The sequence below is a fragment of the Natrix helvetica genome, assembly GCF_964273705.1.
Source record: "Natrix helvetica genome assembly, chromosome: 3".
Classification (NCBI taxonomy): Eukaryota; Metazoa; Chordata; class Lepidosauria; order Squamata; family Natricidae; genus Natrix; species Natrix helvetica.
The window spans coordinates 105,154,975-105,180,469 of NC_138549.1; the positions used below are offsets into that span (position 1 = coordinate 105,154,975).

Sequence of the window (25,495 nt, forward strand, 5' to 3'; positions counted from 1 at the left end):
CTAAGCTCCTCAGTAAACCAAGGAGCCCGGGTGGGTCGATGCCGCAGGAGAGGTCGCAAAGGCGCAACCCGGTCCAAGGCCCCAGTCGTCGCCCTGTTCCAGGCAGTCACTAGGTCCTCGGAGCGGGAGCGGGACAAGGCTACAGGAATTGGCCCAAGCTCCGTCTGGAATCTGTCAGATTCCATCAGGTGCCTGGGGCGGTACCAGTTTATAGAGTCTGGTTCCGCCTCCTCGCGGTGGGGGATAGCGCCAGGGAAGTCCAGCCGGAGGGATGAGTGGTCTGACCATGACAGGGGCGTGATGACTAAATCCCCTATTCCCAGGTCACTCGTCCACTGTTCAGATACAAAAATGAGGTCCAGTGTGTGGCCCCCTTCGTGAGTGGGGCCCTGCACTAATTGGGTCAGGTCCATGGCCGTCATGGAAGCCATGAACTCCCGAGCCACCTCGGAAGCCGCTCCCGTTGACGGCAAGTTGAAGTCCCCCATGACCAAAAGTCTGGGAGTCTCAACTGCCGTCGCTGAGATTAGCTCGAGGAGCTCGGGCAGGGCTGCTGATGCATAGCGAGGAGCCAAGTATACAATCAGCAAGCCCCACTGCCTCCCTGGGCCCCAGTTCACACCAAGGGACTCACACCCGGGTATCTGAGGGACAGTGAACTCCCTCAGAAAAGAAGTTACACTGCCACTTGGAGGTTGGAAGCTAAGTTCTGGAAATATTTCTCTCTCTCTTTTCTTTGATCATTTTGACCTTGCACTTGAAAGGTTTTAGCTTGCAAAGAGATAAGATGGGTTGTTTATGCAGTTGCCCTTTGGATGTCTCTTTGGCAGCGAGAGAGAAGTGAAAAACAAAGCTTTGTTTTCCAACTAGAGTGGCAATGTTTATAAATTGGACAATGACACAATACCAAGAAGAAACCATAACATTATAACAGATTATGTTTGAAATTCAAAAATTATTAGAAACATCAGAGAGAATTGAGAAGAAATTGGAAAAGATAGATGGTAATATAGCAAAATTTGATGAAATTGAAGATAGCCAGCTAATGGAAAAAGTGGTGATTAGAGTCTCAAAAACTCAAGGGAAAAATGAACAAAGAGGCAAGATAACTGTGGATATTGACAGTGATCTGTGTGTGGTTGGAAATGGAAAGAATGGAACATGGAAAGGGAAGAGAGATGGAAAGGAGCTCTACCCCAGATTTCAAGGTATAGAAGGAGAAAAAAGAGAAGAGTTGATGGATTTAAGGAGAGGACTTTGACAAAAGCACTACTGATAACCAAAGATAAGCTGATTAAAAAAGCTGATGGAGGGTTTCGAGAATTTATAAGACATGCAACAAGCAACAAGGTGCGAAGAGAAGTCCACACAAAGTTGATTAAGGAAATAACCAGAAGATTAATCCCACATAAGGCAAAAGAAATAAGATTGTACTACTACTGGAAAGACACAGGTTGAGATTAACAAAATACTAGCTAAATAGTTAAAATTAGAGCATTATGTTAAAAATGAAGTGATAATGAATATAGCTAGATAGATAATTGATAATGATATAATGTATACATATGTATTGGTTTGACAAGAGAAAATTTGGTATAAATTTTTAAATGGTGACCATGAAAGGAAGTTTAGAAATTTTGTTATGTATGAAAGCCTATAATATTGAAATTGTATTGATCATGGATATAGTTAGATAAATAATTGATAATGATATAATGTATACACATATATTGGTTCGACAAGAGGAAATTTGGTATAAATTTTAAATGGTGACCATGAAAGGAAGTTTTGAAACTTAGTTATGTATGAAAGCCTATAATATTGAAATTGGATATAAATTGTAAACAGTGATTAAGAAAGGAGGTTTAGAAACTTTGTTATCAAATATAATTAATTTTTATTTAGAATGTTTCACAAAGATAGAATGTTGTTGGATGATATTGAAAATAGACAATGGAATGCCATTATGTGGTTTTGTTTTGAATTTTGGAATATTTGTTATAAAGGGATGTTAAAACAACTATAGTCATAGGAAGGATGAGGTATGATGATAGTAATATATATAAATATATTTGATGTAAAATATATAATTTGATATGGATTATAGGTGATGACTGTGGAAGGGATGCACGAAAGTTCTTTGTAAACAATTGACACACTTTTTATAATTTGTAATGGAATATATTTTTATGGTGTTTGTTGTGTCTTGTTTGTTTGTGTCTATTCAAAAAACGAAAAAATTTAAAAGTGAAAAAAAAGAATTTATATTCTGCCCTCTGAAATGTACCTTTAAAAGCTTTGTAAATGAACTACGTATAATTAACTGGTTTTTAAAACAGGTTGATTTAATTACTTAATTACAGTAGTCATAAACAAGAGTATAGACAAATAATTTGGAGGTGAAGTATTAATAAAAAAAAATCATTACATTACTATTATTGTTACGGCTCTCTTTTTAAAATACTTTTTCTTTGAAATAAGAATAGTTTGCAATGAATCAGTATGGCTGGCTATTGTTGTAACCCACAAGCTTAACTTCTGATAATGCAGAAATATAAGCAGGAGTTTATATGTCAAGTTCTAAACAGGAAGTTTAAGATATTTATTAAAGAGTAACTGAGCTGCAAAATCAAAATTTCCCAAGAAATGTATAAATTAAGGTAGTGGTGAGATTCAGCTGATTCGCACTGGTTCGCTAGAACTGGTAGCTAAATTTTTGTGGAGTGTGGCGAACTGGCTGAAGTGATGGGCAGGAAGCCCTGCCATACCCGGCGAGGGGAGGAAAAGAGATGACAAGAGGAGCTCCTCCCTCTCTCTCTATGACAGTCATCTCTGTCACTGGATAAAGCAGGAGGATGACTCAAGGCTGCGAGCACCTCCAGCTCCAACAAAGTGAAAGAAGAAGAAACGCGAGAGCAGTGCCTGGCCGCATCTCTTTTCCGCTCGTGAACAGTGCGCTTCTCCTAAAGGCCTCTGGTTTGACACACCCACCAACTCTGCCTCTTTCTGCGGCATCCCTCCTATACTCACATTCAGGGAGGGAGCAAGCGACAGAATGGCAACAAAGATAGCAAAAATGTGGTAGTTTTGTTTCCATTTGGAAACAACTTTTGGATTCCTTGCTCATAAAGGATAGAAACTCTGATTTGCAAATTTGACAACTAGATCTGTTTTGATTATAGAAATATCCTATAATGTTATTGCTTTAGTTTGTTCTGCATGTTCTGCATGTTACGCCTTTAATTTTTGTTTAAACTTAATTTAAGAGGCAAAGTTATATATCTGTACCTGCACTGAAGAAAGTTGGAACTTACTCTTTTTCTATATCTTCTTTATATTTCTTTTCTTGTTACACCTTTAATTTTCTCTCTCTTGCTTTTCTCCCCCATTATTTTGTATTTTATTCATTTTGGAAATTTAATAAAGATATATTTTTTAAAATGTAATGTGTCTTGACATACCTATCTATATCAGTCTTGTCTAATCTGTTAACCTTCAGATTTTTTGCATTTCAGCATTGGCCTACCAGATCTATCCAGCAGAAATCCAATTTTTAATATATTTTTTGCTGCTGTCTGATAGTTGTCAAGATGTATTAGATCTACTTCAGCTCCCGTTATCCATCAGCTCTCATTAATTTTAGGAGACATGATCAACATATGCAAAGGCTCCACAGGGAGATTACAATACACGTAAATAAGACAGTTCTATGTGATTGCTCCACAGATCACATAGTTGAAATTATACTGAAAGGCAGTTATTTGCAAGTGTGAAATTTCTGAAAACGTTGAGTATTTTTCTGAGTCTGAATTCTTTTTCTGTTGGGAGAAAGAGTGCTCTTAAAAAAAACACCCTGCAGTTTTTTTCATCCAGTGCTTTCAAAGAACCTTCCTTTTTATCTTATTAATGCTTGCCAGACCAGCATTGTCCCCACATAACAGATGAGCAATTGAAAATGAGAGAGAATAAAAGATTGCCTATCTGTACAAAAATGAACAGGTTGCTGAAATGTATGGAAGGGTCAAAGCTCAGTAGACACATACAGGAATATGTTTGATAGAAAGTTAAATAGCAAAGCTGTAAGAGAATGGAGGCCTACTGAGAATACAGACTATGCCCATGAATAATCTGACAAGCTATAAGGCAGTTTTGTATGTTCTTATCCATGTACTTTTTGGATTAGTTAGAGTACATTTTCCTACAATTCTTATTGTCGACATGCCTTTTGAAGCCCCACTAAAACAATAGGGCTAGATGTTTCTGTCTCTGATCATTGAGTCTGAATTTAAAATAAATCTTGGGGCAACACTTTCTTCATGAGACTGCAATGTCTACATCGTGAGCTAGCTGTGCAAACACTAACTTAGCTAATTATTTACTGTTTTTATAAGACTACTCAGAAATAAGTTTCAGTAAGGTGTTTCCTATTACCTTTAAATACCGCACAAAACGGGCAGAAAGTGACTCCTTCCATGCCAGCTTCGAGACATGCAGTTCAGGTAAGACCAACTGACAGTCTCCGAAGCGAAGCATGGGAGGAGTCACATGTGGAACATACATGTGGGAGGGAATCAATGGGCCTGAGCCCCCTGAGTGTCTAGCACTCCTTGGAGAACCGTCCTACCAAAAAATGCCTCCGCAGAGGCATAGGCATCCAGCCGATAATGCCTAATGAAGGGAGAGGGTGAGGCCCGAGTAGCCGCCCTGCAGATATCCTCAATGGGTGCCTGGGTAGCCCAGACCGCAGAGGTTGCCACACTTATGGTGGAGTGCGCGGTGATGCCGTCTGGAATCGGAATTCCATGTGCCTCATAGGCCTTAGTGATAGCTAGTCTAATCCACCTACTGATGGTGGCAGAAGAGATCTTTGCCCTTCTGGCAAAAGACTGGAAGGAGACGAAAGCGCCTCCGATCTCCTGAAGGCAGCTGTGCATTTGAGGTAAATATACAGTGCCCTACATACGTCCAGGCGATGCCAGGACCTTTCCCTTTCTCTGGAAGGTGCCAGACAGAAGTCCGGGAGCCGGTGCTGATGCCGAGGTTGGATCTACATGGGCCAACCTACACCAGGTTACAAAGGAACTCCAGGTTGCATCATAGATGTGTGTGGTGGACCTCCTTCTGGAGGCCTCAATGGTCTTGATCACCCTGGCTGAGAACTGGGCCTCCCTCAGCTGCTCCTGCTCAAGCGCCAGGTGGTTAGTTGGAGCCACTCTGGATCCGGATGATCCAGGCTCCCCTGGCACAGAGCTACCTCTTCCTTGGGAATCCTCCATTGAGGCAGGACTGACAGACCACTAGGTCCACAAACCAGGGACGCCGAGGCCAGTGGGGCCCTATCAGGATCACTTCTGCCCTCTCTAGCACTAGCTTCCTCAGAACCCGTGGAAGGAGAGGAAGGGGAGTGAAGGCGTAAAGGAGGCCTGATGGCCATCTGCAGCAAAGGGCGTTGACGTCCACCGCTCCTTGAGCTGGGAACCACGAGATGAACCTCAGAACCTGGGCGTTTGATGGGGTGGTGAAGAGATCCACTGTCGGCCGACTGAACCTCTGACAAATCCGCTCGAAGATGCTGGGATGCAACTGCCACTCCCCGTGGTTTACCGTCTTCCTGCTGAGCCAGTCCTCCTGTCGGTTGTCCACCCCGGAGATGTGTTCTGCCTGAATCGACAAGAGATTCCGTTCCGCCCAGTTGCCCAGCCGAACTGCTTCATCGTGTAGCATCATGAAGTGTGTGCCCCCTTGCATGTTCACATGAGCTTTGGCCGCCATGTTGTCTGTCAGGACCAGGATATGTTGACCAACCACCACCTCCTTGAAATGTCGAAGTGCCAAGTGAATCACCCTGAGCTCCAGCCAGTTGATGTTCTTCGGTAAATCCATGGGCGTCCACCTGCCCTGAGCTATCTGGGATTGCAGGTGTGCTCCCCATCCGAATAGATTCACATCTGATATCGCCAGTCATCACTGCGGAAGAAGAGGCCAGGCCAGGCCAGCCACCGGAACATCAACAGATGGGATTTACAGAGCTTGAGCAAAGGTTGCGTTAAGATTGTAAAAGCTGCGATTGTTGCTGTCTGGGGTAGGAAACGTGCCCGGTTTGGCCCACTGGGATTTTAGCACTTCCATAAATAATTCTGGAATCGGAATCTCTTCCTTCTCAAACTGTGGCTTATGAAAAGGCCCCTTCTTGGTCCCCCCACTGTAGGTGGAGGCAGCAGCAGCTTGGGAAGGAGCTGGAGTGCTGTCAGGATCTGCAGTGGCCTTGGCCTTACGTAGTAGGGAACCAAACAAGGCGGGAGGGAACAGGCCAGTGATGGCAGGGGCCTCCGGAACCTGGGAATCTTTGTCCTCAGTAAAACCAACATCCTTCTTCCCTTCTTCCTCCAAGCCAGACCCCTCACTAGCCGTCAAAGGGGAATCCGATCTGCGCTCTCTAGCTGCAAAAGATTGGGGTTGGTCTGGATGACCTCAAGAGAAGACTTTCATCTAGAGGCCTGAAATTGATGCTGCATGCCTGATGGCACAAACACATTTTGAAAGCCTTCAGAAAATTCTGGATAAGCTGGAGTGAGGCTAGGAGGCTGTGATTCGAGTCTAGAATCTGCAGATTGAGGAGCCAAGCATGGCCTGGTGGAATCAGCTGCCATGTGGCCAAAGGGGTCTTCCTTGTGTCCTGAAGACTGGGCAGGAGACAAAGGAGGGGTTGGGGGGCTAGCCTCCCTCGCAGAGCCACGGGGGGAACCTGGAGAACCCAGTTGGACCTCTGGCAAAGATAAAGCCCTGAGAGGACAGCGTGATCTGGATGGGGAAGGGCTGATTTCCTCCCTAATCCTCCTTCCTGCTGCTCTAGTAATGCGGGGCTCCTTGCTAGGCACTCTCTTCCTAGTCCATTTAGAGGTGGCCTTCTTTGAGGTAGACCTCCCCCTCATTACAGGGGTAGCTCCATGGGAGGTCCCCTCGCCCAGATCTGAATCTCCTGGAGATCATGGGGAAGTGCCCCCCCCCCCGCTCCTTGTAGCCTCCACCATTGTTTCTACTTACAGTCGCTGCCTTCCCACTTCCTCTCACTCTGCCAACCAGCCTGGGCTTCTGTGTGCGGTCCGGAGCTCCTTTGGACGGGCGCTATCCATAGCCACGCCGCCGATCCATGGCACAAGGAAGCCGGCCTACCGCCAAACTGAAGGGCCTCCCGGATCACCGGCGGAGCACAAGCCTGAAGAAATCCTTTTCTAATCCTGGAAGTGGTTCTGGGCACTTGTGGCAGCTGAAATCAAGTGCGCCAACCTCCGCGCTCCACCACGTGTGTCCCAAGATGGCCAGCATCCAAAATGGTGAACGCCGACCATGCAGCCTGATGCCGAGTTGGCTCTGACTGAGCCACTCCTTCAGGAGCCTCCGGAGTGATCCGCGATCCCCTCTGGTGGTCCAGAGGTCGAGCAGTACAGCGCTCTCCGGCACGCAGCCTGGAGCCTCCCCTTTAACTGCCCAGCAGCTTGGGGGCTCTCCTGTAGTGCAGCAAGCCCGGCTTGAAGGGAAAAAATGTAAACAGCACAGAGACGCAAGGGAGAGAGGTGGGAGGAATCACAAGTGGAAAAAAACTAAAGGACAAAATTTAAAGCAACAAAACCTCTGAAGCCAAATGGAGAGTCAGAAAAGTACTCCTTCTGGGCTGAAGACTGAGGTTAATCTGGAGTCAGGAGGAGGAAGTAGAGGGAATGGACTCAAAATTACCTCAGTCTCCGGGCAAATGGGCCATGTTAATACTAGGTGTGACTCCTCCCACACCTCGCTTCGGAAACCCTGACTCAGTCAACTGTCTTGGGGCCTGATGGGGGCTTCCCATTCTGAAGGTGGCTAGTAGATTAGATAAGATCCTACTTTCATCCTCTTTACAGACTGTTCTTTTTATCTATTTTGATGTTAATGATTGAATTTAATGCTTAATGTTTTAATATTTCTAACTTTTCAGTTATCTATATTGTTACTGTAAACCATCCAGAGTTGTTTGATAGTGAGATGAGAGACATATAAATTTAATAAATAATAAGTTCTAATATGGATCACTCCAAAATAACTGAGCACAGAATGCATCTGCAGCTTTTAATACTAGCCCAATAGAAGAAAAAATGTATATAGAACAAATATCCCTAATAAAAGATATTCACCAAATAGAATTGCTACACTCCACACATATAAATTACGTTGTTTTATGGGACAGAGGATACTTCCATGGAGATGTTTCTAAGTCCACAAAACTGGGCAACATATTCAGATAATAACAAGCTTGCCTGAAAGCATCAGGAACACTTTAATTACTCTGAAGTCTAGGTTGAGACATAAAAATTGATCTGTTTTTTGGACAAAGGAAACAAGTAGAAGGTGAGCTGTTTATACATTCCCTATCATATAGCAACTCCCACCATTATTTTTGCTGACAGTTCTCTTAAACAACTGTTTTTCACCATGATCTGTAAAACCATTTGATTAGCCTCATAGAATCAAAAATTACCTCTAAAAGTTCATCTCCAATATGCATTCTTCCATCTTTTCCTGCAGGGCCATCTGGACTAATCCCCACAACAAAAATGCTCATGAGGGACCTATCTTTGTTGCCTGCAAGGCTGAGTCCAAGTCCATTCTTATCTTTTTCAAGTTCAATAATGTGCAATTCTCCAGGAAGTTCTGCATATCTTTGTCTGATTTTCTCTAAAGAGAGAGAGAGAGAGAAATATATAGTATGAATAGGAAAGCATAATCTATGCGACATAACCAGCTTGTCATATTTACTCAAAGAAGGATATCCTATGCAGAATCCTGCCTAATTTAATCAATCTCTTTTAGAAGGTTATCTCACTGTTTTGGGTGATAACTCAATTGAAAAGATACAAAAAATAAAATAAAATGAATAAAAATTGTCATTCTCTAAGTATCAGTTCAACCGTAGTTAAATAGGCACTATTGTTATTGAAGAAAGAAAAATACCAGGGGGTAGAAGAAATGCCAAAACAATTTTAGGGAAACAAATTTAAAAGCAAGGAAAGTGTGGAAAGCAAGAAGATATCAAAGAGAAGGCAACCCAACTTAGCAACCATAGAAAGCTAAACTCTAAGACAGAAGGTGAGAAACAGTTTAAAAGATGACAAGATTGCTTGGCTGCAACCTGAACAGGGACTTTCATACCATGGCATCTAACTACTTTTAAGCAACCTGAATTTCTGCTAGGTTTTGCTTGGATGGAGCCCCATTGAATGTTCAGAATAAGCAATATACAGTATTAATTTAAAGAATGACACAAGACCACAAAATCATGCTGATGATTTTATCAGTGTCTGTCATGACTTCATTGGAGAAATGGCTCCTCGGAGGAAGGAAACAGCTCCAGTAAATTGACCAAGCCACAAGCCAGGTCTTAACAGAACATCTGGACCAGAATCAGTCCCATTAAATCAGGCCCTCTATCTCATGAGTCTATGTAAGATAAGATAAGATAGATAAGATAACCTTTATTGTCACTTTTCTGTTTGCACAATGACCCGCATTAAAATGAAATTCCAATGCCCGCTCTCCAAAGAAGAAATTATATATATTTAATCCATTATTAAAAAGGCACAATAAAGTGTGTTCTCACTGAATCAAGTCAGAAAGTTCTGATTGCCCAAGGAGCTGCTGATACAGTTCTACAGAGGAATTATTGAGTCTGTCATTTGTGTCTCAATAACTGTCTGGTTTGGCACAGCAACCAAACAGGACAGGTAGATACTTCAATGGATAGTTAGGATTGCAGGGGGGAAAAAACACAATTGCAACCATCCTGCCTTCCACTGAGGATTTGTACACTGCACGAATCAGAAAGAGGGCTGAGAAAATATCTACAGGCCTCTCACATCCTGGACATAATCTATTTCAACTGCTCCCCTCAGGACACTGCTATAGAGACAAAACAAACGGACATTAAGATATTTCCCCCCCTGTGCTATCACTTGGCTGGACACTTAATTCCCACAGCACTGTCTCATTTCTCACCTTTTCTCATGTTTCCTATTATCTTCCCCTATTGATTTCTTATGATTAATTTTTTATCAATTGTTTGTATCTTATGATTAATGCTTGTAGCTATGATTTATGACTTATGACCTATTACTTGCTGTTTATATGTACACTGAGCTTATGCACCAGAGAAAAATTTCTTGTCCGTCCATTCATACTTGGCCAATAAAGAATTCCTGTTCTGTTCTGTTCTATTCTAATTTATCTACTCTACTCTACTCTACTCTACTCTACTCTACTCTACTCTACTCTACTCTACTCATGTGTACAGCACACACACACACACACACACACACACACACACACACAGAGCCATTTTGAATACATAGCAGTAAATTGACAATGTTCAGCAAAGTTGCCAGATTCAGTATCAGATTTGATACTGAAGCTAAGTAAGCTAAGTAGCTAAGATCCTGATTCATTTTGTACTTGAATGGTGATCTAGGATCAGGTTTTTATAGTTCTGGGTTTTATTGCTGAGAGCCCCCAAGAATTGTCTTTTAAGATGAGCAATCATCTGTGTGGTGGTGGTGGTGGTGGTGGTGGTTAATCTCCCATTCCATCTAAAAGATAATAATGTTATCTGCAAATAACATTAAAATAAAAATAAATGTTTCTATAGAAACAGTAGAGTACAATATGACAGAGGAGAAAGTATTAAATAAAATTACAAATAACGCTACAGTAGCAAAATACACTCAAAATACAAAACTAAAGGCACTTCTATACAAGGATTCTGTGTCTATCTTAAAGCAGGTCTGGGCTTCTGTGATTTCTATATGAGGCTTGTGTTCAACAGCGGAGGTAATTTGTCTCTAGCTCTCCTGCAGTGTATTGGAAATAGCAGTAAAATGAATCTTTAAAAAAAAAAAAAAGCTACCATCTTACGGCTAACTGAGGTCAGCAGATCTAAACAAAATTGAACCTATTTGGTACTTGGAAATGAGGCCAATAAGAAATTCAAGGGCTATTCTGTCTACTAGGGAGTTACAAGCAGACAAAAATTCCTAGTAAATGTTTTGGGCCCATCACATGTCTATCAAAAACATCAAATAGACATGAAATTCTCAAGAGCTAAGCTCAATTTGAGAGAGACTTTGGCTATATGTTCCTATGCAGCTTATGGGCAACCCATTTTCCTATTTGTAGAAACCCAGAATATAATCTTCAGGTAATTTTTCCTCACTCAGCCTCATATAAGGTAAAGATACCCCTCGCACATATGTGCTAGTCGTTCCCAATTCTAGGGTGCGGTGCTCATTTCTGTTTAAAAGCCAAAGAGGCAGCGCTGTCCGAAGACATCTCCATGGTAATGTGGCCAGCATGACTAAATGCTGAAGGCGCACAGAACACTGTTACCTTCCCACCAAAGGTGGTTCCTACTTGCATTTTTATGTGCTTTCAAACTGTTAGGTTGGCAGAATCTGGGACAAGTAATGGGAGCTCACTCCATTATGCAGCGATAGAGAGTCAAACCGCCGAACTGCCGATCTTTCTGATTGACAAAATCAGCATCTTAGCCACTGCGTCCTTATATTATTATTATTATTATTATTATTATTATTATTATTATTATTATTATTATTATTATTATTATTATTATTATTATTTTATCTCTATTATCGTACCAGCCTCATATATGGCTAAACAATTGGACATAACACAAAGTCAAGAAAGTCAAGAAAGAAACAGCAGCAGCAATGCATTATATCCATTTAAATACAGGAGACTTTTATTAGTGCATCAATCAAATCAATCAATCAATCAAACTTTAATTTATAAACCGCACCCTTTCCTAAACAGGACTCGGGGCGGTGTATAGTCATGTTAAAACAGTATTAAAACAGTATAAATATAAAATATGGATATAATTAAATATACAAATAAGTAAACGGAGGAGGTAGGATATGGACTGTACAATATTAAATTAAAATACAAATAAACATTAAAATTACCCTTAAAAACTACCCAATAAGATGTTTGCCAGGAGGAAAATGGGACTATAAATCAGTTAAGCCAGCTAATTGGAACAGGTGGGTCTTAAGCTTCTGTCGGAAGGAGCGGAGGTCGGTAGTAGTTCTAATATCGGGGGGGAGGTCATTCCAGAGGGTTGGGCCCATCACAGAGAAGGCTCTACTCCTGGGCGCCGCCCGTTGACACTGCTTAGTGGACGGCACCCAGAGGAGTCCCTCCCTGTGAGAGCGGATTGGTCGCAGGGATGTATGAGGTGAGATGCGATCCCGCAGGTAACTAGGTCCCGTGCCATGGAGCGCTTTGAAGATAGTAACCAACACCTTGAAACGCACCCGAAAAACCACAGGCAGCCAGTGCAGCTCGCGCAGGAGTGGTGTTATATGGGAGTATCTTGTCCTCCCCATAATGGCCCGCACGGCCGCATTCTGAACTAGCTGTAGTCTTTGGGTGCATCTCAAGGGGAGCCCCATGTAGAGTGCATGCAGGAGCTATAGCATAGTTATGAATGATGGTCCTTGGGAATCAAGCAGCCATTCTCAAGATGGCTCCAAGCAGTACCACTCAAAAAATAAGGGCAAGGGAGATTATTCAAACTAATAAACAGAATCCAGTTAAAGAATCTAATTAATTTTAGCTGATATCATCTGAGTTCCCAGCAACAGCAACAGCAACAATTTCTTAGCCTTAAGATAGTCAACACTGATTACAGCATGTTTGAGGGCCATTTTAAAGATGCATTGAAAGACTGCAGTGAACAATACTGTGGTGTTGTGTCACTCCTTAGCAGAATACCTTCCACTCATTTTTAATGCATTTCCATTAAAACAATTAGCCAATAAATCCACAATGCAGGATGCCCATTTCACTTTAGAGTTCAAGTATCCTATTGAGACAGTGGAATCAAGATGTCCTTTCAAATCAGATTCTATCATGAGTATATTTTAAAACTGAAAATGCAAGTTGTTAACTAGCTGTTACTTTTATTCTATCCGGAAACATAATCAAGTCCTATCTGTAGGAGACCTGGACATTGTGGGAAATAATGTATTGTTTTTATGAATGTCTTTGCCATTTCGTGACTATTTTACTATTCTCCTAAACTTTATTTATGACATTGTCCATGCTATATCTAATTGAGATATCAAGTTACATATTCAACTATTTGCATGGTATAAATTAGTAATTTCAAATACTTTCTCTTTTAAGTTTGAGCCCAAAAGATAAGTGCTATTTTATGGAAAATACAAATATAAACATGTTTACCATATCAATTTGAAATCATAATAATAATTTTCATTTATAATTATGGAAAATATTTTTGTATATTCTGTTTGGTCATCCTGATAATAATATTTCAAATTGATTTGTACTGAACAAAGCAGAAGACTTTCTATGCTGCCATTTCCCTACTAAATGATGATGGTATGAACAGTTAATCTATGCATCTATGTAATACTTCATTTATGTAAAATAAAAGCTTTTGGATGGGAAGAAAAAATGAAATATGTAAACATTTAAGTGAATGTTCAAGGATATAACTTGCTATATTTTAAATCCACAATATAGTTCAAAATCAAGTATGAATAAATCTACAAATACTTAACTATGCTATTTTCCTACTGAACTGTTCAAGCTACTTGGATAAAAAATGAAAATAAATCCAGTTGCCATCACTCAACTTCCAAGCAAAATCTTATTGAAAATTGCTAAGCATAGATTAGTACTTATTACTTTTCTAAATAACTATGTTAAATCCTTTCAATTTATAAAAAAGCATTTATAAGAAGAAATGTGTGTGTGTATATATATATATATATATTCCTATATAGGAATTTTAACCATATTTTGTTGAATATCATGTTGATGAATATGCAGCACTAAGCCCTAATAGGTGAACTGAAAATAAACAACCTCAGTATGGTTTAGCACAATGTGGGAACCAAGCCAAAGTTTCACTTAATATCACTGTAGAAAAATGTTTGTTTTCCCTTGCTAAAATTTATGTCCTGCCTTTCTCCTAAGTGAAAAGACTAAGTGCACTAATGCAAAACTCAATAATAACAAGATATAAAGCAAAGAAACCTTAGAACTAAATTATGGCATATTTCTGAAACTGATATATACAGTGTGTCCAAATTCTAAATCTTATATGGAAACCTTTGGTCCAACTCAAAAGTGTGGATGAATGGTTGTAAAGCATCATTATGGCTTGAGTGAGGTGTGTGAGCATGCATGTGTATGTATGATAAAGGTAAAAAGTTAAAGGTTTCCTCTGTCCAGTCCTGTCTAATTCTATGGGGACAGTGCTCATCTCTAACCAAGGGAGCCAGCATTGCCTGAAGAAACTTCCATGGTTATGTGGCTGGCATGACTATATGCCAACATACACAAAATGATGTTACCTTCCCACCGAAGTGGTACTTATTTATTTACTTGTACTTGCATGCATTCAAACTGCTAGGTTGGTAGGAGCTGGGGCAAAAATGGGAGCTCACCCCATCAAATTGGCAGATCAAGACCTAAGTATCCCACCATATTGTAGGTTTGGGTACTTAGGTCTCAACTGCCAGCCTTCCAATCAACAAGTCCAGTGTCTTAATTGCTTGGCCACCATGTCTCCTTTGGTGCCTTCTACATTGGCTTTGACATAGACTTTATATATTTAATGAATGCAAAGCCATACTGAAAAGTTTGTATTTAATTTGTGCTTCACAGCTGAAACTCTTCCATTCATAGGGTAAAGTATAATTTACTGAATATGTACATGGAAATCTGTACTCTTCATTTTTCAGTTAGACAGTAGTTGACATGACTTATGGACTACTCAGCTGGGAATCTTACCTCCTCTCAAATTATGCCATTTCACTATACTTTCTACATCTTTGGGATGAAGAATGAATTACAACGACTTGCTTTCTACAACGGACCTCCTTTGCGTAAAGAAATCTAACTCTAAATTACACTGTGATGAAATTATTCTTGGGTTGAGTGAATACACTTTGTTCTTTCCTGAAGTACAACCTGAGCTCCTGAACTCTGCCAGGAAGTTATTTGTAATAAAGCATTTTGACTTATCAGCCATTAAATTCAATAGTCTAGTTTGAACGCACAACATATCTAGCAATGGCATAGCAGAAGCCTCATCAGAAGAATAAAAGAGCAAAAGAAAGAAACAGATGCCATTAATTTCTCTCTATAAGGAATAAACAAAGCACAGATAGGAAAATTTGGTTAGTTTTTTTTAGTACTAAAAACAACATAGTTTTCAATAGCACAGATGAAAATAAAAACACTCTTATTTCTTCTTTTATACAGACCAATTCTAGACTTTATTTTAGGTGTTTTGTTATCTTATTATTTAATAAGTGGTACAGTGGTTCCTATTTTTTCAATTGCATAGGAGAGTCGTATGCAGAATGTATTTGTGTCATAAGAATGGCTATATACATACATAATGAGCAAGTATAAATTCAGGAGACGTGGTGGATGGACCCAAACAGGTTGAATGAAAAATGTCAGTTTCAGATCCCTTCTTCACTCAATTTACTGTTGTAAATAATTTTCCTTTACTTTCCCTTATCTTGTATAAACAAGTGTGCACAGAAACATGCAAAGCTGTCACAGTTAATTGATCAGCACCTATCTGAAGATTGTATAAAGCAGGTGGAAGTTACAAATGTTTTGAACACCTTATTGGAAATGTAATTGAAATGATAGAATAAGATTGGAGACAGATATAGTTGGAATCTCCTTAACTCCTACTGATGTTAGCATGCCGCCTCTACAGATGGCTAAGCTTGGATCAAACCAAAAATAAGCAAGCAACATCTTTGTACAGATGGTCTTCGACTTTCAACAGTTCATCCAGCAACCGTTCAAAATTACAATGGCACAGAAAAAAGTGACTTATGACCGTTTTTCACATTTATGATCTTTGTAGCATCCCCATGATCAAAATTTGAATGCTTGGCAACTGCCTCATATTTATGGCGTTTGCAGTGTCCCGGGCTCACCTGATCACCTTCTTATATGCAAAGAGGAAACCAGATTCACTTAACAACTGTGTTATTAACTGAACAAAGCAGTGATTCACTTAACAACCGTGGCAAGAAAAATCATGAAATGGTTAACAAATTCACTTAACAAATGTTTCACTTAGCAATGGAAATATCAGGCTCAATTATGGTTGTAAGCTGAGGACTACCGGTATTCTGTTCTTAGGTTGATAAACTATTTCATTTCAACATTTACACTACTAAGGAAGGCATATGGAAAAAAAAACATTTCACACCATCTTGTTATTTGCTACATAGACTTAGAATTTAGAATAACCTTATTGTCACTTTGAACGTACACGAATTGACATACATTAAAATGAAATTTCATTGCATACAGCTCTCAAACGGTCACCACCTCCATTATACACTATGCAAACATGACAAAATAAATAAATAAATACAAAATTATGCATATAGCCACATATATTATATGACACAGAGAAACAACACAATCTAGTTCGGATGTATACATATACTGTACATGGCGAGAAAAACGAATCTTATGAGTTTACCAGACGGATGGCGTAGGGAATAAAACGGTTACAAAATCTGGTAGTCCTGCTAGAAATACTCCAAAATCTCCTCCCAGAGGGGAGCAACAGAAACAGACCATCAAGTAGGTGTGTGGGGTCCCTAACAATGCTTTGAGCTCTAAGCACATAGTGCTTATAAGCAGTATCCTGAATAACAGTAAACGAGTTTCCTATAATCTTCTCGACTGTCCTTACTATTCTCTGTATGGACTTTCTATCTGAGACACTGCTGCCACCAAACCAAACAGTAATGCACTTTTGTTAAAACAATTGTGCCTCTGTAAAAAGTGGCCATGACAGAAGCAGAAAAGTGTGCTCTCCTCATCCAACGTTGGAAATGCAGACACTGGTTTGCACACTTCACAAAGGATGACATGTGGAGAGACCAGTTCAGATTGTTAGTTATCTGCATCCCTAGATACTTAATACTGTTGACCACCTCTACAGCTGCATCCTTGATACTGAATGGAGTATGACTGTGCTATCAAAGACTACATCTTTTAGTGCTCTGTTTCTATTAATTTTTAATTTGTTAATCTTTTTTTGAATTTTCTACAATTCATTATTTCTTGAAGCCCACTTTAAGAAGCCAGCAATTCCCTCCTCCGCAATGACATTAAAGTAAAATAATAGATGACTGAATATATGTATGCATTCAGTGACAAAGGTTCCCTCAATTCTGTATTTCAGTATTGCTTCCTTTAAAAGACACATGTCCTACAATTTATTGAAGGAAAGGGTGTTTGCATAGAGCTACACTACATAATTCTTCCCTTAAAATTAATGCTTGTTCCACTAGAATTACACACTCTGGGGTTAAAAGAACTCTTGACTTCAACAACCCCCATTTCTTAGCAGTGCTCATAAATGCACACATTTGCAGACCAATATTTCCTTTAAATTCCCAGATCACTAGTATAAATCTTGAACTGGTTGTATATTTGTCAAATATTTTTTCTGTGTGCTGAACTTACCAACTTTTCAGTATTTTACTGATTCTCGGCCTTTAACATGCATCTTAGAAGATAACTGTCGTATTTACTGAGCATCAGAACAAATGCATTTCAGACATTTTCGTTCATCCTTCCTTCTTATTTTTGCTATTCTCCACCATACCCTGCAGTAAGGGTAATTTTTCAAATGCCACTTAAATAATGGGAAAGAGTTAGCCTTTGTTTTCACAAAGAATTCCATTATCTACTTTTATGACCATATCATTTACACAAGGCAATAACAGCGCTTTCATTTTTCTACACAAAGACTTCTAAATTTTGCCTCTATGAAGTAGTGGAGTTATTTAATATTTAGAAGACAAATGTTGCAAAACCTATTTTATCAGGAGTGTAAGGACCACATTTTGAAAACATTTACATTTTACATTATCTTTATAATTCACTATGTACTACAGCACTTCCGAGAAATGTAGATGTAGGAGAGAATGGGGAAGTTCAGTTCTGTTGTTGGATCACACCCATAAAGAGATCTATACAAAATTACTGTGCTTCTTTCATGCATAATATTTCACCAATTCATTAGCAAAACATTATTTTTCTGAAGAGACCAGGAAAACAAAATTCTGTACTGTTCTTATACTTGGCCAAATGTTCCCTCAAAAAGACAAAGATGTGTCTTCCTCTGAACAGCCAGATCAGAGGTGGTATTCAGCTGGTTCTTACCGGTTCAGGTGAACCAGTAGCGGTGGCTGCTAGAGGCTCCGCCCACCCACCCCGACATAATGCGCAACGACCACGCTCACATTTGCGAACTGGTAGCAAAGGTAAGTGAATCCGATCACTGAGTCAGATATAATGAGCCTTAGAAAAGCTTATAGAAAAAAGAAAAAGAAACAGGAAATTCTGTAGGCTATGATTCAGATTTTAAGCTAACTGTGAGATTGGTAGAACATTCAAATCTTTATAAAAAGCTACTGAATTGACAATAGTAATTTCCAAAGGACAGGCTTAATATGATGTTGATCCAAGTACTATAATGTCATGTCTAAAAAAGTAGGATATAAAATAGATAGTTATTGAATATTTATTGAACCTTAAAATATCCATGTTCTACCACTTACAGTACTTTACATTTAGAATAGTAAAATACCTAAGTCTAAGAACAAAAACCAAAGAAAAAAATCTGTCGAACATCTTCAAAAGCTTGAAAAGTTTTTGTTCCAGATCAGCAATTAAGTTTTAAATCAGCAATATGCTTAAAGGCCTAACTCACTGACACATTCCTTATCGTGCTCTTTTCCTATAAGAGGTACTAAAATGTCTCTTTCCGTAGATTTTACTTCATGGATTAGAATCTTTTTAAAAACCACCTATTGGGGCTATTATTATTTGGAATTTTGGGAATACATCATGGGTTTTATCACAAATAGTTACTTTGGTGGTGCTTAGTTACAAAATGGTTTCATTGAGGCCAGTCACAAAACACTTCCATTTCACCTCATCAGTGAGATGGGCAGCATATAAATATAACAAAGTAATAATATACTGGCAGGCAATGTGCTTTCCACTATTACCTCCAGGACCCTAAGCAGCTCTTTACCTACATTCTTATAAATTGTGGCAGTGATGGATGACCACAAGTAAGCAACAAAAACTATTGGCTACCCAAAGGTGTTTTTTCGAGAGGCAACTAGACTTTCTTGGGTTTTTTCAAGAGGTTTTGCTTTTCATCCAAGAAGCTTCTTCAATTCACTGAAGCTTCTTGGATGAGAAGCTAAACGTCTTCAAAGAAAAACAAGAAAGCCCAGGTGCCTCTTGAAAAAGCACCTTTGGGACAACCATGACCTGGAGGAGTGAGAATCTCCATAGACAACTGTTGGCTACCTACACACATCATTTTATTCTTGATGAACACATTCAGGTGTCTATATGAGACACACACATAGACGTTATAGCTTCCATATTTATTATCAAGCAACATAAAAATGTTTTTTTAAAAAACAAAGTTTTATTGGTTTTTTAAGAAATAATATAGGAAAGGGGTAAAGGAAAGGTTACAAATTTTGGCAGTTGCAATGTGCGGCAGGAGTCCCCTCCCTCCATACTCATAGAATACAATTACAAAAAATTCAATACTAAATAACAATATATAGTCAGCATGTAAATTCAGTTAATAATTTCGATCAATTTATATCAAGTGGATTTTCTTACTCATTTTTGTGATCTGAGTTTTCTTGGTATTGCCCCTTCTTCCCCCGCCAGCAGAGCTCCGGCCCCTCCCGTGTCTTGCATGTCTGTTGTAGGATCATCTGATTTATCTAGGAATACTTTATTTTTTTCCATAAAGGCCTGCGCCTCTAAGGGTGTATTAATTCTAACTATTGTGTCCTCCCAGAATATTAGCATACCTTCAGGCATCAACCATCTGAGCCAGACCCCCTTCTGGTATAGTTTCTTCGCTAATTGCGAATAGCTTTTTCTTTTCTCCCTCACTTTCTTAGGGATCTGTTTCAGGATGGTTATTTCCCTATCTTGGTATTTCAAAGCTTGCTCCCTTTGTGCACTCAGAATTTCATCTCTTGTGATTTTTCTGAGAAATTTAATGTGTACCTCCCTGGGTACGTTGTGTGTTCTAGCATAAGCTGAGTTCACTCTATAAACCAAATCTAGCTCCCACCCCATCTGTTGTTTCTCTTTCTGAATGTATTCAGCCAAAATACTTGTCATAATGTCCCTTATATCTTCATCATCTGTCTCCACCACATTTTGAAATCTAAGGTAAAAGGACATTCTCTCAAATTCAAGCAACATAAAAATGTTAACATCAGTTTGGGGAGATGTCAAGGGAGATATTGCTAAGAACATTTAGTTTTTGAGTATGCTTTCCAGTACTATACTGTATGCACCAATTTATCAAACATTATTAAATGTCTTAATTAATGGGAGTAAATAGTTAAAAAGTTTTCCCTGATAATCATTTACAAATCTGCAGAAATAAAAGGAAACATACATAGAATCTATTTGATCTTGACAGTACATATTCATAATTCAGCATTTACTCACCTCAGAATCTGATTTACACTGATAATTACAGGACATATATATATTTTTATATATATAGGCCAAATACCACTCACCCATCACGAAATCTCCAGAAATATAAAGCCTATAAATTTGAAATTTGGCTTGTATGTTCCTCTTGGCTTCTAGGTGCTCGCTAAGAAAAGATTTTTTGAAATGACCATCAGATCATCAGTATTTCTGATACAGTATTATATTAACACGTGTTGATGCTAAGGAGTTAGATGTTCTACTTCCCCTCCCACCTGAAAGGAACTCTGTTCCAACTGCCAGTTGCCTTATATTAACATGCTCTGATGCTACCCCTTCGCTACACTGGTTATGGGCATGGCCAGCATGTGATTCATCCAGCCTACAGACTGGGAGTTTAGACATTTTACTCCCCCTCCCTACCTGAAGAGAACTCTGTTCCAACTGCCAATTGCCTTATATTAACACGCTTTGATCCTAAGGAGTTACACATCCTGCATTAATTTTCAAGCTTTAAGTATCAAGCCCGAGCACATAGTTTCGTAGCGAAGCATGGGTATCCAGCTAGTTCTTGTATATCTAACAGGTTTTTTTTAAAAAATTTTTATTTGTTTGAAATGAATGCTCAGTTTTTAGAAAGCTAATCATGGACTGTGAAGTTAGAATGTTTAATTTAAGGATTATAGCTTATAAGATCTAAGTGGAACATACTAAAACCCTGCAATTTAACCATTTGTGGTTCAAAAATTTTGTTCCGTTGAAATAAGCAGGAATGCTATTAAACTTTCTTACAATGTTATCTTAGAATAACCCAGAACAACACATGCACTCAAGGTTTTTTGCATCCATCAGCTAACACAATAGGCAACCCGTAATAAGTTTATGAAATGTGTAAGACAGAGGCAAAGTAGCTGAGCATTTTCAGAGCCAAAATTCTTAGATTGATAAAAATTCTAATGAGGAACTTTATTTTGTTTTTTTTAAAAACCCTCTAAGCTCATGTTTTTATAAAGATATTTACTTCTTGAATATGTTATATCATACCATACAGTAATTTTTATGTTGGCTATCCTTAATTGTTTAATCTAACTTTCTTTTTGGTAGATTGTTGTACAAGTATTATAGCTTTATCATAAACAACTTTAGGGCTTTAAAGTAAGTGGCGTATATACTGCCAGTACTGATTGCAAAAACAGTTATTTTTAAAAAAATGAATTATTTAATTGAAACCATATTAGAAATTCCAATTTAAGAAATTCATAGATGTGGTATATATAAAACAAGAAGAGTTACACAGTTCATCATCAATAAATTGGAAGAAACCATACAATCTGCACTTTGTTTTACGTTTCATATAGAACGTAGAACAATTTATTTCATGATTTTTGGAAAGCAAAGTCATTGATGGTACCATCAAATAAGAAGCACGAAATCTGCTATTTTTGACGCAGATAGTTTTTAGTTCAGAAAGCAGTTTTATATCTTTGGACTCCCCTATTCAATCTTACACTTCTACAACTGTGAAAATGTCCTTTCCCTTGGGCCATTTATTATCATTCAACTCAAGATAGACCTGTAATAGTGCTTCCACATCTGGGAAAGCCGATGGAATTTTATGACATTTTTTGTGTAGGACTCAAATGAAGAAAAGGGCAGGCTAAGAATGTTCACTTGGAGTTCACTGGGGAGTTTTTCTGTGGCAAAAAATATGCAGTGGGAGGAGGAAGAAAATGAAAGGATCCAAGGGGGACCAGCTCTACTTCTTCTCCAGGACCTGCCTCAACTGTACTAAGTCTGTGAATTACACTGAATCTCAATGATGCAGTTATCAAAATGTTATACACGCTTTATTACACATCCAGACACAAGATTCTTCAGGCAAACTGTTTCGATGTCTCACTAGCTCATTAAACATCTGCTGATTAGGCTCTTGATCTGTCTCTTGTTGCATCCCAAAATGTTCCCCTCTAGAATAAAGGCACATTCAGTTATACTCTCTTCCTTATTTTCCCCCTCCTCCCCCAACAAGGTATGCAAAACGTAATAAGGCAGTCCAACGTTGGAAAGAAATTATATAAAGGCAGTTAGGACAGCTTCCATCTATTTAACAATCATGTAATTCTCAAAAGCTTGAACCAAACAACCAAGCTGTACTTGAATTGGAACCAATTTGTTGTGGATGGAGAAGCTGGCAAAAAAAAAAGATGGCTTCAGGGCTGTAGAAAAAAAAGTGTTCCAGAAAAATATCCCTGAATAAATTTCTATGGGATAAGGTTGCAACTACTTCATTCTAAGCCCCTCCCTCTGGGTAGCAACACCTTCCCAATTTTGGTACCATTCAAATAAAGGTGCTATAGTTATCCGCAACTTTAAACGAATAAAATAGAATAGAATAACAGAATTGGAAGGGACCTTGGAGGTCTTGTAGTCCAACTCCCTGCCTAGGCAGGAAACCCTATACCATTCAGACAAATGGTTATCCAACATCTTCTTAAAAACTTCTAATGTTGGAGCATTCACAACTTCTGGAAGCAAGTTGTTCCAATGATTAATTGTTCTCACAGTCAGGAAATTTCTCCTTAGTTCTAGGTTGCTTTTCTCCTTGATTAGTTTCCACCCTCAGGTGCCTTGGAGACTAGTTTGACTCTCTCTTCTTTGTTGCAATGCCTGAGATATTGGAACACTGTTATCATGTCACCTCTAGTACTTCTTTTCATTAAACTAGACATACCCAGTTCCTGCAACCGTTCTTCATATGTTTTAACCTCCAGTCCCCTAATCATCTTTGTTGCTCTTCTCTGCACTCTTTCTATAGTCTCCACATCTTTTTCACATCGTGGTGACCAAAACTGAATGCAGTATTCCAAGTGTGGCCTTACCAAGGCATTATAAAGTAGTATTAACACTTCACTTTATCTTGATTCTATCCCTCTGTTTATGCAGCCTAGAACTGTGTTGGTTTTTTGGCAGCTGCAGCACACTGCTGGCTCATATTTAAATGGTTGTCCACTAGGATTCCAAGATCCCTCTCACAGTTACTACTATTGAGCAAGGTATCACCTATACTGTACCTGTGCATTTTGTTTTTCTTGCCTAAATGTAGAACCTTACTCTTTTCACCATTGAATTTCATTTTATTAGATAGTGCCCAATGTTCAAGTTTGTCAAGATCCTTCTGTATCTTAAGCCCATCTTCTGGAGTGTTGGCTATTCCTTCCAGCTTGGTGTCATCAAATTTGATGAGTTCCCCATTTATCCCCTCATCCAAATCATTGATGACAATGTTGAAATATTTAACCCTTTCTGCAACTGACACTTTCCCACTAGTTTTAAGCTGCTTTCCCCATTGCATTTCAAATATATATTTACATTTGAATCTAAAATAATATTGGAAAGGGACAGTATACTTCCTTCTTTTGCAGTGGTGGTGGCATTGGGTGATGCTAATTTTTGAAGGTATTATCAATGCTTTGAGATTTAAAAACAGCAGATTACTGATTTCTACAGTTATCATATTCTTCAACAGAGGAAAGATGACAGTGAATTTTAGTCATAGGATTTAAGCATATAGCATTCTTATTAGAATACAGCTGTTGGCCAGAACCTGATATTACTGTATTCTATTTGCAGTTTGATAATATTATTTCTAAAGGCATTATCTGGGTGTTAAACATCCATTTGAAAACAACCTATGGTGTGTAGTAATGGAAGTCAGTTTTAAGTTATAACAATATTGCACTATAATATAAACCCCTTCCTAAATATGATATATGCTCACACACCCTATCTCACAATCTGTTATATGGTACTATGAGTTTCTGACATGACATGACATTTTCTTCCATTAAAAAGTGGTAGGCTCATTGAAAAATTCTTCGCCCTAATTCCGTACTTGTCTAGAGCCTTATAAAGTTTTACATTTTTAACTCAGAATGTAAAATATAAAGGTGCCAAGTAAACACTCACTATCATCAATAGTGCAAGATTTTCACCAGATTCATATTGCTGATATATGTACGTATGAGTGCATTTGGATTAGGGTATTAAAAAGCAACAAAAAAAAACACAACCCTGATGCCAGCAAAGAAATATTGAAAACTGTAATTCTTTGTTGTCAACTGTTGGTCATCTGGGCTGTTGCAGTTCAGATCTGGTAGATTGAGTGTTCTATGTATGTATACACACAAACACAATTTCCCCCCCATCACTTGATTTACATTCAGATTTTCTATCACGGTTCACAGCAAGCAAGCAATACAGTAACATTATTATCACTCTTTGCGAAGCAGAGCATGTTTTCCTTTGACGCTTACATTCTGCTGCCCCTACAGAATAAAAACGCTGAACAAAATTTCAACAGCAGCTTCTTATCACATGCTAAACATTTCCCTATTGCCCTTTGAGACTTAGTGTAAGGCAACCACATCTGTTTCTGCCTGCCAATAACGTTAAGAATAATTAAGTTCTTCTATTATTTTAAGCAAACGCAACAATTAACTGATGCTGTCACAGCCGTTCAGTGCATTCCATTAACGGTTTCCAACTTAAACTTAGCTGGTGCCTTCTTAAAAGCAGAATTCATCTAACCGGCAACTCTTCCGACATGCAAATAACTCAAACAGGAGAAAGAATGCCACATCCAGTTCATGTTTCATTTTCACTCATCATTAAATGCTGAAAGCAGGCGATGAAAGAAAGAAAAAAAGTAGAATGAATTCGTGGATGCTTTAATACATACCTGGGAAACCCCCTAGCACCATTGCTGCATTAGAACACAATTCTAGGTATCTGCATTCCGCACAAACATTCAAATGCTGTGAGCAGCTCCAGTCTTCACCACACAACACACAGAGAGAATCGGAGCTCCGTCTTTCTT

At 38.8% G+C, this 25,495-nt stretch overlaps 1 protein-coding gene across 1 annotated transcript in view; it reads right to left on the reverse strand.

Moving 5' to 3' along the window:
* PATJ (PATJ crumbs cell polarity complex component) overlaps positions 1-25,495 on the reverse strand; it is a gene marked incomplete at its 5' end in the record, with an annotated part of 167,151 nt that overhangs the window by 63,105 nt on the left and 78,551 nt on the right. Inside the window, one exon of the mRNA XM_081949161.1 lies at positions 8,513-8,709. Within this exon, the coding sequence (XP_081805287.1) occupies positions 8,513-8,709 (197 nt within the window). The remainder of the gene's footprint in view (positions 1-8,512; positions 8,710-25,495) is intronic.